We start from the raw sequence: 20,862 nt of genomic DNA, 5'->3' as shown, positions 1-20,862 counted from the left end.
TCCTTCCATGACAGTAACTATATATGCCAATTAAGGTATTTTTCTTAGTTCAAACACATTAGTAAAAGAATAAGTGAATCACTAGTAAGTCATAAGAGCAAAGAAAGCCTCAAGCAACAAAGGCTATGGAAAAAAAGTAGCACTGATGGAAAATATAGTGGTTTCAGTCATACTTTCTTGTCTTGTTAGTTTGGCATGAAATTTCGAAGTGTTACTTCAGCCTTTAAAAAAACAATTAAAGCATTTTAATAGTTTATTTAATAATATTAAGCAATTCCCTAGTCTTTGTTGAAGTATGAAAATTATCCATGGATTGCAATTATATGGATGACTTGCAAAAAAGTTTTAGGTCATTTAGCTTGTGATCTTCACAATGAACAAACCCTTCTCAGTTCAAAAAATTCAATCAATAATGTAAGATTTATCTGAAGCTGGTCTACTGAGTCAAAAGAAATTTCATCTTACCCCAATATTAGTTATTAAGAAGTTAGTCAAGTTTCAAATTGCAAAAATTGGAAGTTAAGAGTGGAGATGGCTTGGTATTCTATTCTGCTGAGTATAGTAGATATTTGGTAGCTGTTGTAAAGGCTGTTGCCCATAAAGTTATTTAGTTGAATATTAAATTAATATTTAGCTTTCTTAAATTGCAGTCAGATGTGTATATTTAAATATCCTTCCAGATTTATACATATGTGTAAGAAAATATGTGAATACACATGATAACACACAGAATGCATATGTGTGTGTGTCTGTGTGTGTAATCCAAATTAATGCCTACATTCGGTGTCGGAGGATCTCTCGACTGCTCCAACTGCACTGCACAAGCGCTTCCTTCCTCCCCCAGCATATAGGCACCAAGTACAATGTGAGACAGGAATCTCATACTTCATCTCCCACTAAAGATAATAATGAAAAGCCAAACTTCAGTCATAATCAAGAATATAGGATATTAATACCTTTTGCAGTCTTGACCACAAGAGAGAAAGTAATGATTGCTGAGTTATTTTAAAAATCTGCATTTAATTGTGGAAGCTACACAATTAAAAATAGGCTGTGAGTTTTCCTAGGCATTATCCACACTGTTTCCTGCTGTCTAGACTGCTGTATAGGTTACATCTAAAAGCTTAAATTTGATGGAGTGACACTACTGCCTTTTTCTGCCAGGTATTAGAACTGAGTAAGTTAACTCACTATGTCTGTTTGGCCTGAAGTACTCATACATGTCCAAATTAATTCACACCATAGTAGTTCATATGCATATCTAAGCAGAATTTACTATTCACTACAAAATTTACAGAAATAAAAAGAATTATGTAGTACAGACAAACAGTTTCTTAATACAAAACCTGAATGACAGACCTTATCACAAATTACAATCTTGCCAGCTGTACAACAGTCATGAGCCAGCTAGTCTGAAAATTTTGTTTTATGGGTGACGGATGAAAGAAGGGCATAGTGAGGGCATACACACTAAAAGATGTAGATTTGCAGAAAGCATTCAAAATAGAAACTTGGTGCAAGCATCTGGGACCCTGGCCACAGTATAGCCAGATAAAATAGGCTCATCAAGTTCCCACCCCGCAGATCAGCAAAGTTTTTTAGCATCTGCTGTGTCTCCTACCAATCACTTAGTTTCTAAAGAGGAAGGCATCCTAGCTGCATATGCATCTGCCTTGGACTGTAGGAAAAATAGTGGCTTTACAGTAAAGTTTCATGATTTTTCACTGTTCTCTTTTAAGAGTGACATGCATTTATGTAGTTTATATCTTTTTAAGGATAGCTTAGCCCCACAGAAAAAAAACCAAAACAACTGTGAGGAGTCTCTTACTTTACAGGCTGGATGTAAAATAAAAAGTTAAATAATGCTTGAGAAAGAGAGAATATGATGCACTCTGACTTAAATGGTACATTCACTGAGCTGCATGAGACCCCATGTAGGAAATACGAATTTGTGTGTAAAAGTAAAAAAGATCAGATCAGGGCAATGAATTAGTAATAAGCCTTAATGATTCTGCTAAGAGAAAATGCCACAGATAGTTTATTATATGATGCATGAAAGCCAAAGGAGCAGAACTTCTGGAGGAGGTTGTAATCAGCCATACAATCAAGTTTTGTAGGTGGTTATATGAATGTAATACATTCCTAGTTCTCTCGTGCCAAACACCGAACTGCTATTAAGGACTTTGTGGAATTATTAACCTTTGTCTCTACAAGGTCAGTCCAAAGCAATTATACTCCTGGCGAGTGACTAACTACAAGATGATTTTGAGAACTTTTCTTGTGCTCACACTGATTTGGTTTGAATTTTGCTATTTTTCTTAAAAATTAAGGTTCAGTGGGCTAAACTTTCTGATAGTTATAATAGTAATTACAGTATAGTTACTGTACTTTGTATAGTCCTTTGTGCACAATAATCATAAAGACATATTAAACTAAAGCAATTGCTATTGACAGCAAGCATAATATTGATCTAAATGACACAAGTTTCTTTCCAGTTTTCTCATTAAATGACCTGTAAACAAAACATTCCACTGTGCATATGCCAAAATCTCTATTGGCTAGTTTTCTGTATTTCCCATTCAAAATGAAACAGAGAATAGCTGGGAAAGCACTACCAAAACAATACTCCAATTTATGAAAATCCATTACTAAATGACTCCAATTATTGCACAAATGGTGGAACTGCATGAATGTAACCGAATATAAATAGATAAATATTTTTTAAAAAAAAATCCTAAAGCTACATAGTTATTAAAGTCTCTCTGCCTAACTAATAAAATTGAAAATGTAACAAATTAATTTTCATGGATGTAAAGGGGAAAATAATATGTATATGCATATGCATTTTAAAAAATATTTAAAATAAATAAATTAAATATTAATTATTTCTATATAATTATATAAATATAAAATAATTATATAGAAATATATAAATACTGTATATATAACTCTATAAATATAAAATATTTATATATTTAAATATATTTTTATATATTTATTATTTAAAGAATAGAACAATTAGTATATTCTATCAATACTTAAGCAGAATTAACAGAATGTGAAATCTGATCTATCTATTACAGTAAAGTAAGAGACAAAATTTGACATTATCGATTGATAATAAACAATTATTTAAGGGAGACAACCAGAAAAGCACTGTTTTGTTTTTTTTTTTATGTTGGACTGTCTTTCAACAAAAATATGAAAAAATACCATAAGGAAAACAGGAAGGATGGAAATATAATTGACAGAAGGAAATGAGGCTTGCCAAACAACTCCAATTTTAAACATATTGGATTTGATTAAGAGGATCGATGCTTAGGGGTTTGTTTCTGTAAAAGAAAATATCTCTGGGTCAGCTTATGCATCTTGCCTGTAGTGTTGGCACTGCATTTTCTTTCATAGGATAATCACCACTCACAGGCACAGCAGCCTATGGAAGACACCACACTGGAGCAGGTTATGTCCCAAAGGACTGCAGCCCACGGCCAGCCCATGATGGAGCAAGGGAAATGTGTGAGGAAGGAGTGGCAGAGCAAAGCAATCATGCTGTGACCACAGCCTTCATTGCTCACCCCCCTTCACAGTCAGGGGTGGGGCTATAAAGTTATAGAAAACATAAACTGATGGGAAATTAGGAAAAATTAGGAAAGGGGGGAAGAAAGGTGGCCTTTTAAAATTTGAGATTGCTTCTCACTAGCCAGAATCTATTTTTATTACAAATAAATTGTATTAATTTTCCTTAATCAAGTCAAATCAAGTCTATTTTGCCTGTGACAGCAAATGGTCAGTGATCAGATGGATATTTATGGGGAATAATATTTTCTTGCAGCATTTCTCCACGCTTTTTTACTTTCCTTCAGAGAAAACAAATATTTATAAAACCTTTTTTCCTAAAATAAAAGTAAAATATTATTTAAAAGAACACTTACACAGTTGTATTTATGAAAGTTAAGATTAAACAATTCCTTGTTTTTTTCATCTAGCATATACCAACAGTAGTGTTATAAAAATAAAAAACAGCAGCAGGGGGGAACATCAAGTTCACTATAGCACATATTTGAGGATGTGGCAATCAATAAAGGTCAAGACACCCTTTCTTTGACTCCACAAGATGTTACCATGAGATTGAACTGCTTGCCAGTGTGTGCCAAAGTCATGATTTTTGACACTTAAGGCTCTGCTGTGATGTTCTACCATTTAAAGTTAGCCTGCAGATCGTATCAACAGCTGAGTACTTTATCCTTTTGTAACACAGATTTACTGATATTTGCTAAAGGGCCAGACTGTCTGCCATGAAGCAACAGTTGCTTCAAATAATATTGATAATTTCAAACATTCCACTAGAAACTAAGGAATATTTTTGTAATGCAGACTTTGTGGACATATAATGCAGCAATATAGAAAAACTTCAGTTATGGTAGTGACACAAAAATGTTTAGAATAATATAAATCTGTATGATACAGAGAATGTCTTTGAGGAGTATGTATTCCTGATGAAAGTGTGTAAACAAAATTTCACTTTCACATAGAGCTACACCATTAGCATAAAATATGTTCTGAAATTAACTTAAGTTAGTGCAAAGGTTTAGTGTTCTTAGGGAAGGAGTGGTTCACGTATTTGAGGATTTTAATACAATGATAATAAATAGCTATGGTCTTACCTATAAATCTAGAGGCATTTACATTTTAAGTCAATTAAAGGATTAGTATTTATTGGATTGAAGGTGTCAACTAGGTTTTTTTTCTTGAGTTTAAGAAATTAAAAAAAACTTTGAAATAGTTAAATGACAATTTAAAAATGTTCCTGGAGAAGATAGACTTTTTCACACTTTTGGTTCCTTGGTTTTTCTAACTTACACTGCAGAAATGCTCCATTGCTTCAGCATTATCTGCTGACAAGCATAGAATGCCAGTCTTACATAGTACAAATTGCAAACTAGTTACACACCACTTATGTCAGCCCCAAAGAAGAATTCAAGTAAGTCATCCCAACTTCTTACTCATTATCTGCATATAAAAACCATTATCCTCTACCAGTATTTTCAAAGTGTAGATCTCCATCTCACATTTAGTATTTTAATACCTATATTTGTTGCTGATCTGAGGAAGTTCATGCACTCTTTCGCTTCCAGTCTGTGCAATGAGGTTTTTAACAGTAACAGGGCAGAAAGGATGATACTGTTTTCACATCAGAAGGGATTACTGACCATATTTCATCCCAGGAAATTCTGCAGTCATGGCAAGTCCTACAACACCTACCATAATATGCTAAAACTTGATAAAGACGTCAAGGTAAAAATGAATTATTTTTATATCTAGTAAGGATAGCACACTCCGCTCTTGCATTACTGTTTGACTATGGGAAACACATAAAGATGAAGGAGATAGAATCTCCAAAGCTTCAGCTTACATTGTTAGTGGTACCCAGAACCTATTCTTGACTTGGGAAAACAAAAACATTGCTGAAAAAGAAAATTCTCAGATTCCAGTCTTTGGTGTTGCATAAAAACACATAATATTACCCTTTATATGAACCAATAAACAGGCATTTAGAACCTTATGAGAGTTTTGTGGACATGATTTTATTGTCCCTGTATTACTTTTACTTCATCTCTATTTTCCAAGCTGAATTGCAGATATTTTGTGCCTCTGTTTCTTTGCCAGCTGTATCAGTTTTGTTGCTTTTCTTTGGTATGACATGCATTCTTGATAGTCATGGTACACTTATACAGCCTCTGCAATTTCACTTGAGCTGCATCAATATGGATGACCAGAATTCCACATAGTAACACAACAAAAATATTTCCTATATTAATAAAATTTTATGTATTCTTCAGTAGTATTTCCCTTTTTCCCCCTGATTTCTTCTTCTGTTCTTTTTTTGTGCTAACAACATACAACATTTTCACCTCTTCTTTCACTTCTTGATATTAATTTTCTTCAAACACAAGGCTTTTTAATTCACGCATAAACTATTAAATATTGTATCTGTGTTGCTTCTTAAGGTCATCCAACTACTTCTGTATTCATGTGTCCAACATGAACTATATGATATTGTTCCCTTTGGTGTCACTTTGAATGATCTGGTAATTTAACTAACTTGCTCTTGCTGTTATACTCTTTTAACCCAGGACAGATCTTTAAAGAATTCCAGGGGTAACCGTGACATCCTAGTTATTGCATACGGTCCTCTTCTTCAAAATCCTGTACTATTCACTTTTTTTTTTTTTTCAACTTAAGTATTTATTTCATATGTAGCACCAGATAAAATGTTCTGTTGAAATTCTGGTAAAATAAATTTGTCATGTGTCTTTTTTTAATCTGGAAAACCACCTTTATCTTTCAATAGTTGTTCTAGCTCTCCTTACAACTAAGAAGACATTTAAGAGAATGAATATTGCCGGTGTTCCTCATTGAAGGATAGTAATTATTGTATCCTATTACTCTGGGAAATCTGGAGGTAACAACCAGGTGACCTGTGTGAGGCAGAGGAAAATACTCCATTAAGCCCTCTTGGGTGAAACAGCACTGCAACTTTGAAGTGTAATAAGGCAACATGATTATAGAAAAGAACCCTGTCAAATGGACTAAGTTTAAAATTTAAAAAAAAACAAAGAAACAAAAAAAAACCCCAAATAATAGATAGTTACTTCTCTGAATTTCTGAAAAATTCAGCAAGATTTTATTGCTCCAATAATTAAACATTTTTCAAATTAGATTATGATGCACATATTGACACAATTCTTTTCATGTTTTAAAAAAGATGTTGATATAAGAATTTCAGTTAAAATTTAAAAACGTATTCCAGTGAAATAATATCAATTTCTGTGTACACTGTTTTGCTAAATTCAGATTTGTTTTCAATTTGTTTGAGCAGCAAAATAATTGATAATTCACTTTCATGGTCTACACAAGTGAGCTTCACAAACACTTTGGTACACTGGGAACTAATAAGAGATTATTTGCAAATCAATCACCTCACTCAGAGCCTGACGAGAACAGAATATGAAAGCTTTAAGTTTTTTATTTATTTCCATCATATGCTGATAAAAAACACAATTTTCATTTTTATGCTTAAAATTAATTTAAATGGAAAACAAATTAAGCCAAACATAGGGCAATGGAAGATCACAAATTGAATAGTTTCCCACATTAAAACACAAAAGAAGTGGCTACACTTTTTCAAGTCTTTTAAGAAACTCATTTTTGAAATATTTACCATCCAGTATCCATTTCATGTGAAGTGCCCAAAGCAGTGTGAGAGATACACACATAGAATAGTTTGTAACTCTCTCACTTCAAAGAGCATCTAATGCATTTCATTTATTTATTTATTTAATTCACTGCTGAAGAAAGAAATCATAAAAAATAACAAAGAAAAAACTTCTCAAAACTTCTATACAAAAATATGTTTTCCTTTGCCGAATGTTAAATCCGACATCATGTTTCTCAATGAGATATCCATTTCCAGAATCCTGAGGAGAATACAACACAACGTGTCAGTTGTGTGGAACAGCAATGCAGCGAGAATAGCACTGGGAAGTTGAAAGGTCTTTACATGTGTTTTCAAGTTGCAGTTCTTGGCATATTGGATATTTTTTAGAGATGGTTAATCAGATAAAAAGAATAAAAATCAATGGCATATTTCTACTTGTTGCAGTGAGACCACTGCTTTTTGGTTTTCAATGGTGTCCATCCTACCTTACCCTCTTTTAATTTACAAGTGTTTGATTTAAATCATGCAAAATTCAAATGTGTATCTATTAACTGGGAAGCATTAAATATATGGACAGCTGTGCAAAGGAAACAAAGCTGGGATATATATGCATAATCATATGTAGCTCTTCATTACTTTAGATCAATATTTTCAGGGTTATCCATCTTGATGCTGCTTCTGCTAGTCTGCTGCATTGCTTATGCACCATTGAAACCAGTTTCTTGTAGAGTAACAGGATTATTAAAGAAGCTTTGATCATTTGATTTATTCTGGAACATTTCAATGCCACTGCAACTTAATAAGAGAAAGCAATGACAATTAGGCTTTGTTGGTTTTCAAAAGAAGTGTTTCAATTGTGTAAGCATACCCTACTCACTTGCCATTTAATGCTGCTACTCCCACAGTGCTTCTGGCAATTGACATACTTGCCACAAATGTCCACTGCTGACTTTGAGGGTCCCACCTCTCAACTGTGTTCAAATAACTCCAACCATCATGTCCTCCCACTGCATAAATAGGCCCTTCAAGAACTGTAACTCCTAAAATGGAGGAGAAAGTGAGAGAAGATGAAAGTATGTTTCCTTTATCATTAGTAAAAAAAAAAAAGATTTACAAGCCACAACCAACAAATGAACTTATATATTCAAAATGAAAACGGAAGTACCAATTTGAGATTTGATTAAGAATTAACAAACAGGAATAAAATTAATGCCACTCCACGTGGCTCTATGAAAAACAGGTCTTGTCAAACAAACTTAATTTCATTTCTTGAGAAGAGTGTTTGCTTCAGAGAATAACCTGTCAGTGATGTGATCCTCTTAGATTCCTGTATTCCCTTTAGTATTTCCAAACATTCTGGTCATGAATTAGCTCTTTAGAATAACAGTAAAGCACATAATAAAACAGGGGCTGTATACCTAGTAGATCTCTGATTACTGTAATTTAATTGAATGGAATTTAATAGGATTTAATTGAATGGAATTGCTTCTACAGAAGTTGAAGTCCGTTTTTTCACCATTTTTGTGAACCACATAGAAGAAAATACACAATTTTTCCAAAAACCACATTCAAAGCCTTGAGCAAGTAATTAGACTGAGAAATTTAAGCTGCTTACTCAGTTTCACTGTGTCAAAAAAAAAAAAAAAAAAGGAACCACCACACACCTTCAGAGCAAAATAATGTTGGATATATGAGGATTATTTTATCTACTGCATAAAAATATAACAAAATGTGTGAAAACTGAAATTGGAAATATTTCAATAAGAAACATTTTTTTACCTATTTAACTTTGAATCAACCAGTCAAAGGAATTGATTAATTCTCTATCTCAGTCTCTTCAGTTAATCTTAGAAGGCTCTGGAAGATAAATTACAGCTAAGCACCTTTTGTTACAAGACAGTGAGCTCAGTAATTCCATTCTATGAATCCATGATCCCAAATGAACATTGCTCTGAAAAATCTCAGGCTGAATCCAGTCCTATTTCTAAGTCAAAGTTGTTTTTTTTCCTCACTCCATTTCACACAATTTGAACTCATCAACAAGTCAGGAAACAAGAGATCATTAAAGTTTCAGAGAATGCCTTTGTGTTTTCTTGCAGAAAAATCCATAATTTTAAATAGTGTGAAGTTTCCACTTTCTGTGCAAGAATGTTTTCTTATATTTGAGAAAAATAATTAATTAAAAGTTTCTTTTACTTTAAAACTATATTTATCAATGAGTTTGAACATGTTTCATCTCACTGTTCACAGAAAGTGTTCCTGCACTTTGGCTGTTTATTTTAATTTGTCAATATTTTTTAACTCAAAAAATAAAATTATTCAAAAAACCCTACTAACCCTTAGAAAAAAATTCCTCCAAATGAAGGTTGAATCTTTTCTTTTTCTATAGAACTCATTCTCCAATTGTTTTCATTGCCTTGCTAGAAATTCTTTGTATTCAATCACATGTTCCAGTTATTTTTTTTCCAGAATATTAAAGTGTATGTTAAATTGAAGTCAAATAGCTCAATATCTTATCTCAGAACACAACCAGTAACAACATGTGGGAACATGTGTCAGTGGTCACATAAAAATTAGGGGATTCTATGCTAATATATATTAATAATAATATAATAAAATATATTGAGGGTGTTTTTTTGTTTACTCCAGTATTTACTATTTTAAAATATTCTTAAATCCTGAGCAAAGAGGTTTACATTGTAAAAAAAAAAAATATTTACTATGATTTGTTATAAAAACATGGCTCTCCTGAGCTTTTCATTTGTGTACTCTTCATTAAATGCAAAGTTAAATAAAAAATCAAGATCTTTGAATTATATTCAAAGAACGTTCAAGGAAGTAAATGTTTCTATACACATATATGTACACACAATTGTTGTCTAGACAAACACACAAACCCTCTCTCACCTTCACACATAAACAATGTTGTATTGTTATGCAGTGAATTTCACAAGGAACCTATGATCCACATAAAAACACATCTCATCAGTTTTGTGATTTCCAGCTTTTACTTCCCAGATAACTAATTTGCATTTTCACTAGGATATAAACAATTTATATCAATCTATATAAATTTATAGAATTTATAAATTTATATATATCAATCTATATCAATTACTCATCCAGTATTTAATTTGATTTTTCAAATCCTTCATAGATTAATTTTATTCCCATCTATTTCCTGCTGGAAATTAATACATTACAACATTTTAATTCACTTTTTGTAGGAAATTTGATTCTCTCTTAATCAAAATACCGTTCTTCCTGCATTTTCATGGATTTTTACTTTTTTTTATGACAATGAAAACTGATAAACTCATTGTATTAATATAATGTTACTTTCTCTCTGCATTTCTTGTTACAAAGAGAGATAAGTAACATGAAGTAACTGAGCTTTATACAGAAAATAGTCTTCAGTGGCTTCTCTGTTCTCATGAGAACTTCTCTGAGTTTTTACAATGCAGATGGAACCCAGTGAGATGCACAGTTCCTTCTGATTTTTCCCTCATTGCAGAGAAAAGTATACTGCTCCCAGTAGTTTCTGGTGCCCTTTTGTGGAAGCTGGTGCACAAACTGCTGCATCTGCTGGGTTGGATCCCCCTTACCTGTGCTTAGACCCACCTATCTAGGAAGCCCCACATTTTATTCTTATGTTTTCTAAGAAGCCAGGTTGGCAATGTTCTAGCTACACAGAAGTATTTTCTTCCCATGTTAGGCAGTGCTTGCATCATACATTTCAAAATATTCTAATGAGTAGTAATGATAATTTAATCATCTCACCCAAATAAGTAAACAAATACACATTTTGAATTAAAGAGACTGTATCTTATATGAAAATTCAATATCCAAGCAATGAAATCAAGCATTTAAATTAATTCTAAGCTGAGATGCCAGAACTTCTACGTGATTTTTATATCACACATATGGACTAAAGGGTTGTCCCAAAGATGTTGCTTGTAGCCTCCTTATCACACAGGATGGATTGCAGTACACCTCTTCTCTGACTGAAATTACTGAACAGGCCATGATAACAGCAAATGGCAACACCACAATCAAAATCTTAAGGGACACATTCCCCAAGACCACAAAGCAAAATATTTTCCAGTTAAATTGATGAAGCAAGACTATTCTCTTTTCTGAATGTTCCAGGTCACTTGTTTTAATAGAAGAAAAAAATTAAATTCATTGTAAGTAGTCTGTGTTGAAATGTCAGAGTTCCAATCCTATTAGCAGATTGCAGAATTCCTCCTCCTTAAAGAGCAAAGGTACTGAACTCTATATACCTTTTATTTTTTTTTAAATGGTGCAGCCAATTTCTGATTAGACTCTTGAGATAAGATTTTTCATCTTTTTGTAGTCAAGATACTGAACAGTGTGTTAGAAGATCAGAGTTCATTTCAACTTCATGAGACAGGTTTTCGTGCTCATCTTCTATCCTAGAGTGAATAGATTTCAGAGCACGTAATTTTGTTTTCTGTCATCTATGTTCACAAGATAATAAATATCCACCTAGATTTACACTCAGAATGTAGATATCATAAAATATCTACACAAATGGGCTTTTCCTGTTTCTAAATGAGAAAACAACTATTTCCAGCTGACACTAGAACTCTTATTTGTCATTAAGCAAATTGCACAGAAGAATGATGTTAGCTCTTTCAAGAGAGTTTGCTAAGAGAAGAGAAAGGACAGAAGGCCCTCATATATTTTCTTCCTGTACATCATCTTCAACAATTTGGCAAAACCAGTTTAAAGCACAAGAAAAGAAAAAATCCTCTTGGATTTAGTATTTCACATTATACTAGTACTTTGTTGTTTTCTGAAAAAAGTAATAATACATTCAGAAAGGGAGTATTTTACTGTAAGATAATAATAAAATCAAAGTTGTTATTCATCTAAACAGAAATATTGGAAATTGGAGGAATCAAATCTTACTTTTTTAATTTGTCAAAAATAATAATTCTGGCATTTGTTCTACCCATCTTTTGATGAATTACTTTCACTTACCTGACAGTGTAAAAAGTTTGGCTTTCCTAGTTCTCATACAGTTGGAGAGCTGAACCAGCTATGAACACACCTTTTAGGAAAGGAAGCAACTTGTTTTCTTAAGAGGAGGTATGTTTTCAGCAATATCTAGAGTAGTTAAGTGCAGTAAGTACAGTGCAGAGAAACCTTAATGTTTTCCTGAATGAAAAAAGTGCCTGGAAAATAATTCTTCTAAGCACTTTGACTTAGGAATTTATAAAAGCAAACAGTACTCTTTCTAAACTAAATGAGATCTAAAAAATTAATTGTCCAGTTTGCAATGGCAGGCATTTTCCTTTTGATTGCCTTCACAAAGATATGCAGCAAAAACCCTATTATGCCTAATTAGGTGCTCGATCTGTACAGTTACAATTATTTATACATGAAGACTGGAATGGGACTTTAAATTGCTTTTCTGTAATGCTACAAAATAAAGGAGCATTGCCTATAATATTTTTAATTCTGCAGTTCCTTATCTGCCTGATGGACCTAATTTTACAGAGTGAAATTTTAAAAAGTGTGTTTTATCTATAAAACAAATGCAAATACAGTTTCATAGCAACACTTGTATAGAAAAAGTCAAATAAAAAATTATATGTGGTGCTAGATTTACTGTAGTCTCTGCATTTTGATATCTGTAGAGACATGAAATTTTAACTGGCAAGGACATACTTGTATCCAACAACTTTTACTTAAAATAAGAACATTACTTTTCACAGAGATAACAGACATACACTATATCATGAGATTGAAGGTGAGAAATCAGTGGTTTGTTATCCAAGTATGAAATTTGATCAAATAACATCCAGACTTTATTCTACTATATCAAGCTCTGCATTTACTTAGTGTCCAGATGGAAGCACATTTTCAACCATCTCCTTTCTCACCCACACCCACAGAAGCATATTTATACATTTTAGTATTAATTGTAATTAATATTGCTGCTTTTCCTTACTCTGTTATTTTCCTCTTTAAGACTTAAACCATTTGTCATGGGGTGACTTTACCTTTAAGATAGCTTTGGGAGCTAAGGAAGTTGAAGCTGCTGGTGGCTGATGGGAGTCTTTTCTCCTGACCAATTATCGGTCATTTCTAAGAATTGTCAGCAGATTTGACCATTGAAAAGTGAGATCAACTTGTGAACACCGCCTTAAGATGTAAAGCCAGAGCTCTCTTGCTATTTATTTGGTTTCCAGCTTCTGAAAAGAGAACAAGGCTCTGTCTCGGCCTTTCCCCCCCGCTCCAGGCCGGACAAGGCTGCAGAGGGTGGGGGGAGGAGAAACGGAGCCGGCCGGTCTGGCTTGGTTTGTAGTTTCTGCTGCTGGACTGAAACCTGACACTATGAACATCTGCAGCTTTCCAAGACTTTAATTCTTTTACTACCTGAATAAAACATGCAGATTACTACAGATTACTCCTTTTTCCCAGAGAGACAGAGAGAGAGAGAGAGAGAGAGACAATCAACATGAAGAAAACAGTGCAGAAAAGAGTTAAGTTTTAGATGGGGAAGAGAGAATAAGGAGATGCTTTATAAGCTGAAATATTTTTCTGTTAAAGCTATGGAGATGGACAATAGTGTTCCGAAAAAGACTCCTTTAATTCATGACAAAGTATATTGGGAGGAATGGAGAGTTCAAAGTGTGGATTTTGAGCAAAAGAGAGAGTAATTGTGATACAGTGAGGTGCTGGAACAGGGTGAAGTGAAGATTTGAGGCCTTGAGGGCAATGAGAAAACTGTTTTCTAGTGGAGCTCACAAAGACAGATGAAGAGGACTTTTGTCTTTGAATAACTCATCCTTAAAAAATGATATCCCTAGACTCATGGCCCATACACACCTCAGAGTGATGTGAAATGGGAGGAGTGAACTGATGGCAGGATTTCCGGGCAGCTGGCATCAGAGAAATAGAAAACTATAACAGAAATAATTTTCTCGTGAGAAACTCCATAGATTAGCAGAAGAAAACTTCTGTTTCTCTAAAAAGGCTGATGAAAAGACTCTAGCAGGAATTGGGACTGTTTTAAACACCAAAGTTCCAAAGTTTTTTGTCTCTATGTTGTCACATGTACAAGGGAATAGTTGGGTAGTGGGGAATAAAAGGGTTTTCTGGAAGTTTATTCTGGTGTTCTTATTCTTGTAGTTTTGTTAATAATTTTTCTTTATTTCCTTTTAAGTTTTAAGCCTGTTTTGCTCTTGTTCTAATCCATATCTCACAGCAACAAGTAAGTAAATTTTTTAGTTACTGCCTTAAAACCATGGCACCATTTTTCTTCCTTGTGGTATCAAAGAAAGTAAAGCCCAATTTGCTTTAAATTATGCATTATAAATTAAATGATGAATCAAAGTTCATATTTAGTTCTCAAAGCCAGAATATTAACTGAGGGGAAAGAACAAATACTGTTCTTTGGATGCTGTATATAGGACTGCCATAGGCCGATCTTGGAATTTAGTATGACATTAATTGGAAATTTGGACTTCACCCACCTTCCTTAGTGAATATTCAGTGACTCAGTGTTGAAAATACCTATTCCTATATAAATTCACAAGTATCAAGCCTGATTTAAAGAATTATTGAAATATCACTGCCCTCTTGGGCCAGAAGATATTACACTAACTTGCTAATATAATGCAAATTTATAGAAGCAAAGATCTGCTTGTCGACCCTTTATTTACATTCAGTTTTGTAGATAAGACACTAGATTCTCAACTCTGCCACACTATTATCCTGAGAACATGACTCAGAAATTATTATAAGTGTTGCTGTTAAGATTTGTAACACTTCAGTGAATTGGGTCACGATATACTGCTTAGTAAAGGTGCAAAGTAGAAAGGAAAGGTACATAATAACTCAGAAAAAGAAATCCGTCTAATGTTGCCCATGATTAGGAGAAAAATCCAAAGCAGAAATCTAATATAGATGCAAACCAGTATTTCAGAGAAAATACTTTAAAATACTCAGGCCTTATTGCAACCCACAATGAAAGCAGTCAGAATGGCATATTTTTCCCAAGATTTCACATGAAAAAATATCAGTAATTTAACTACACAGAGGCATATAGTACTGGTCAATGTTGCCTAAAATAAAGATTTTCAATCTCTTAACAGCTGCTTCCAGGGTAAAAAATACAGCTGTATCAGAACACTGCTGTGCTCTGGTAAGCCTGTCTGCTGCAGAACTCTTCCACTCAATGCTTAGGTGGCAATAGGTTTGGGCATTTTTGTTTGTTGGAATTTTTGGGAGGCAATGGGTTGTGGGGTTTTCTGTGCATAGAAATGACCACATAAAGATGGAGAACACACATTTTAAGTATAGCACTGCTTTTATGAGATGCTGATGTACCCAGAAAGATCTACCATTGCAGAAAAACAAGATATTTACAATAGCATCTTGATCTGAACTTTTATGGGACATGAATCTTTCTCAGCTGACCACAACTGACCAAAACTATATTCCATACTGTATGGCATCATGCTCTGGAAATATGGAGTATCACTGCCCAGCTCAGTAGAATTTGGTCAGTATCATATACGTGAAAGCATGAAGTGCTATAATATTTTCATTTGTCTGCATGCTCTAACAAACTACTACCTGGAAAAGCTTCCTTTATCTAGCTGTTTGGCACTGTAACAAACATTATGCAAAAATATTATCATTAAAGAATTCTTTTATTTATGAATAGTTGCTCCAGAATATTGGGAAATTAATTAGTCATAAATAATTACAGTTTTATCATATTAATAGGGTATGACCTAATCTGTTGCTTTCAATGCTCAGTTCTCTTCATTTTACTGACATTTCCTTCTTCTTGCCTTTCATCTCTGGTCTCTGGGTTCATATATGCCCTGACATCCAGAATGGAAACTCATTCTCATGCATCTGTCTATGTAGCTCTGTACTTTTTAATCTCCACAGAGTGGTTTCTTTTACATACAGACAACATACAAAAAATCTGTGTATCAAAAAAAAAAATCAAATTAAGTTGTGAAATTAAAAAAAAAAAAAAAATCCAGACCTAGAAAAAAAAAACCCTACTTATTTTTTGTTCTACATTAATGGAAGATGTAAATTTGTCATTTTTGGCTCCTTAGTAGCCCAGAAATGGTGATACATAAAAAGAAGTTGTTATCACGTAAGATAGCAGACAAAGAAGAACAGAGATCCCTTTTATCTTCTACATTTTTATCGTTTATTTTACAGCTACCATGGATGGGACTGTTAAGGCTACATCAAGCTTTTATTTATATTCTTAGTCTATTTTAATGGTTTCTACTTTTCCTGGAATGCTTTCTGACAGACTGTAACTCCACAGACAAACATGTATTTATTGGGGCTTAAGCACTATCTAAAATAACATCATTGCTTAACTGCCATAGCAAAGTTTTCAAAAGGAAAGATGAAAGTTCAGCTCTCACTGGCTTCAAAATTATCTTTCAAACTAGGTCTAAAGACAGGTATCATTCACCATTAGATTTTTGGTGTTGAGTAAGCAATAATCTATGTTATATTATGTTTTGTGAAATAGATAAAACTCAGCCTGAGTAGGTAGTTCTGGTAGTTCTGGTGTAGTTCTGGTATAGTTCCGGTACTTTGCTGTGTATCTGATCTACTCTGCTCATGATTCCTACAGCCTATGTTTTCCTGGTGGAACTGTTTAAGAAAATCTGTTAGTAGCACTCATTCTGCAAAGGCTTTGTTTCCTCACAAAATTTATTTGGTATAAAATAAAGTAGAGGTGATTGCTTTCCATATCCATCTCATAAAATGCACCTTTAATATACATAATTTTTATTGCAATGACCTGTTAATTATAAATTTGTAGTATCAAATAATCAAATAATAGTATGTGTTACCTATGTGTTTCTCCTTCACTTGTTCCAGTGTAATCTGATACTGGTTTTGCTATTTTGGATCTATTAAGGTTTCTAGTATCTGATACTTTTTCTGATATTGCACTGCAGGCTTATTTTAAAAAGCTATTGAAATTTTTCAAATTTATTGATAGAAATTTCTTTATTTATTTCCCAAGGGAGAGCAATGGGATTAAAAATATCTGTTTCATGTCAATATTTATATAAAGAAATGTTATTATACAGAATATATTTTTTTTCAACTTCCTGCTTTATGAAGGAATAATTCTACCAGAAATTAATGAACTGGCAAGCAGTTCCATTGATGCTACTGTGTTACTGTTAGCCTTTTAAGATATTATGTAGTTCATTACTATGCTACTTTTATTTAAATAGAAGTGTTCATAAAAATTTACTATATTTTTTGGCTTTGTTTTGTATCTTAAATAGTTTTTGAAGAATCAATGTTCTTGCAATCTCTCAAATCATACACACATACAAGCATAAATACCCAATATCTTTGGCTTTCTTTTCAAAAGTGCCAGTGCAACTGGAATCTAAGTTATTTTTGCATTACCAGATTCTCAGTTTCCAGTCTACTCAACAGTATTTGTTCTCCCTGAGAAGCAGGAACTGCTCACAAGCAGCCACAAATATTTAATCATAAACATGCTATACTTCTTTTTCCCACAGAAATCAGGTGGGAAATCATCTCTACTCCATTGTACATACACCCACTTAGGCAGCTGAATCCTACACAAATTCTTAGATCTCTAAAATTGTGGAGTTGTATTTATTTCTTAAATTTTTACACAAAGTAAAACTATTTGATAAATACTAATTCCTTTTGAAAATACAAACATTACTTGTAAAGCATTAATTTTGAATCAATGAAGTAGTCAACACCTGAATACTTTTAAAAGTAGATAAAATATTTTTTAAATTATCATTTAGTGATTTAAAAAATATACAGGCTTATAATAATGAATTTATATGTATAGATATTTTTATTTTTATTTTTTATTATTTTAATTATTTTAATTATTTATATTTATACATGCATTTTACTTCTTTGCTTTACTATGTAGTAAGAATATTGATAGCTCAGTTTCTTCACAGTCTTTCCCTTTATTAATATTTCTCATTACTACTTGAAAGATATAGAGGCATCTCTCCCAATTAATTTTTTTCCCTTCCTTCTGACCCATGAGCTGGACTCTAGAGCAGGAAGCATGAAAGCTGAAAATCAAGCTGGGTTTAAGAAACACAGTGGGTCATTCCCTTTCTGTGAAATATAGAAATAGGCCTTCATGCAAACACATAGTGCCATTTGATATTCTGCCAGCAACATCTAGGATATTTTGGGTTATTTTATCTTGTAACTCCCTAACTACATGTAATCTCTTTCCAATTCTGATTTTTGAACTTAGTCTTTTAGACATTCATTCCTGCACATACCAGTTTCATGACAACCACATTATAAGCAAGTATTCACTCTAATTTCAAGCTTACCTCTCAAGTCCTTTGAAATGCATTTACATTATGTATTTAGTTTCTTCAGAACAATAGGTTAAAGCCTAATCCACTATAAAAACTGAGAATTGGAAACACTTTATGTCTTCTGTGACCATTCACTCTGAGTAGAGTGAATTCTGTCTACCATAGGCCTACCTCCTATGTAAATAAATCTATGTCTCTCCCATCAGCTATTATTTTTATAGCATTTTCACTCAGATGATTACAACTGGCAAGATTCTCTCGTCCAAGAGGGGAGGAGGAAAAATATGGAACTTGCCTTCATTCACAGCTCTACAGGATTTTACATGGTAATACCATGTTCTGTCAGCCTCCTTCCCACGCTGATCATCTTGCAAATAGGTGTTTGACTATGGATTTACATAGTTCATCAAAAGAACAAGACAATTTAGAACACCTACTTGAAAAGACTCTCCTTTAATTATAAGAAAAGATTCTCCCTTAATTATACTGGAAGCCTAATTTTCTCATTGGCATTTAAATTGTTTCTTTTGTAAAGACAAGCAAAGTACCAATTTTTTTTCGCTTTTAGTTTTTTAAAAAATCGCAGTTTCACTGGATGGATAATGAAAATTCTAATGAGTCTATCAATGGTTCCATATTTCCTTTCTCTCTCCTCTTCTACATAGACTATAAAGTTCAGGACAGAAATTGAAAAAGTGGATACAGAGTTGCTTCATAAAACTGCTGAATTTATAAACCACGATCTGTTTTACATATTTCACATCTTTTTTCTTTCAGTCTCTTTCTTCCTTTCCTATATGGATTTTGATTTGGTTTTCCTGTTTCTCTGGTTTCACCTTTCCCATATTTCATTTTTGCCTTTCACCACTTTTCTGGTGTCTTATTGCTTTTTTATATTCCATTCTGCTTTATGGACTACTCAACAGGGATATTAGAATCATTATTACTTTAAATGATAGCTTGGAATCCCACAGTCTGCCCTTTATTTTTTGTACTTTAACACCACTTATTTCAAACACTGCCATTAAAAGAGCTTTCACTCATCTTCAGTTGGCAGCTATGAAACTGCCTAACATATGACTTCCTACACTATGGACTTTCACTACAAGTCCTGTCAACTTTTATTTGCTCATTTCTACATGTATCAACTTCTATACACATGGCTCTGTTGAAGACTATATGAAGACAGAATAAAGTGAATTGTATTACCTGGTTGTGGCCTTAGTTGCAATGGGGTACATCTGACCTTTTGCTATGTCAAGAAAAAGACATCCATGTAAAGGATGGGTGCTTATTTCTATCCTGTATACAAAATCCATTTCAAACTGCTCTAGCATTATTTCTACATGGGTATAACATAGCATAGTTTATAATAATAATAATAATAATAATAATAATAATAATAATAATAATAATAATAATAATAATAATAATAATAATAATAATAATAATAATAATAATAATAATAAAGTATTACTTCAGGTTAACTTTCATTACAAAGGGCATTTACTGAAACAACTTTATGGGATAGTAGAAAAAATTAAAATAAAAAAAGCAACTAAGTTCTATTAACTAAACTTCTCAGGTAATAATGTAATTAGTAAATAATTCCAAATAAAGAAGACCATTCTAATGCCTCCCAAACAACTGCATTTAATCATCCCAGTAGACTTCTTTGCTCATTTCACATGTTGTTTACAAAAAGCCTGAATTACTTCAATCAAAATTTAAAAATTATTTTACAGTAAGAAAAAAAAAAAAGAAAACTCTCAAATGGTCAAATGCCTAGTTAGTTCCATTTTTCCTAGTATGGAAAACATGCCAGTTTTTCTTCAGTCATAATCTCAGCATTCCTCAACTTAAACTACAACGGTATTTTTTAAATCTGTTGACCAAAAGCATCTGTAAAATTATAGCCCAGAATTATTTTTTTTAATTGATCACCAAGGGTTTTCATAGATTCATCTCTTTTGTCACTGAGACAAATATCTTCTCTATTAAGCATACACCATTGTTGTATTCCTACTTTTCTGTAGTTGTAGCTGGAGTCATTGCATTTTTACCACTCTGGGGAACAGCAATTCTGTAAAATTCTGGAACACTGGCAGAAGAGACATAATGTATTTTCACATGGAATTCATGTATTTTCTCATGTATTTTCTAATTTACAATTAAATTAGGAGCAATTTTAAATCAGTGTGCTATTTAGTGCCATGATGCCATCTGATATAGATTCCCCTCACTATCTATTTTAAGACTTGTTTAACAGCA

The 20,862-nt window shown here is 32.9% G+C and overlaps 1 protein-coding gene across 1 annotated transcript in view; it reads right to left on the bottom strand.

Annotated features, from left to right (window-relative positions):
* Positions 1-20,862, bottom strand: part of KLHL1 (kelch like family member 1) — a 180,368-nt gene that overhangs the window by 12,003 nt on the left and 147,503 nt on the right. The window contains exon 8 of the mRNA XM_058829544.1: positions 8,097-8,259. Within this exon, the coding sequence (XP_058685527.1) occupies positions 8,097-8,259 (163 nt within the window). The remainder of the gene's footprint in view (positions 1-8,096; positions 8,260-20,862) is intronic.

Source organism: Poecile atricapillus, chromosome 1, assembly GCF_030490865.1.
Source record: "Poecile atricapillus isolate bPoeAtr1 chromosome 1, bPoeAtr1.hap1, whole genome shotgun sequence".
NCBI classification, from domain to species: Eukaryota; Metazoa; Chordata; class Aves; order Passeriformes; family Paridae; genus Poecile; species Poecile atricapillus.
The sequence above is the reverse complement of the archived record's forward strand: the minus strand, read 5'-3'. Positions and strand labels throughout refer to the sequence as shown.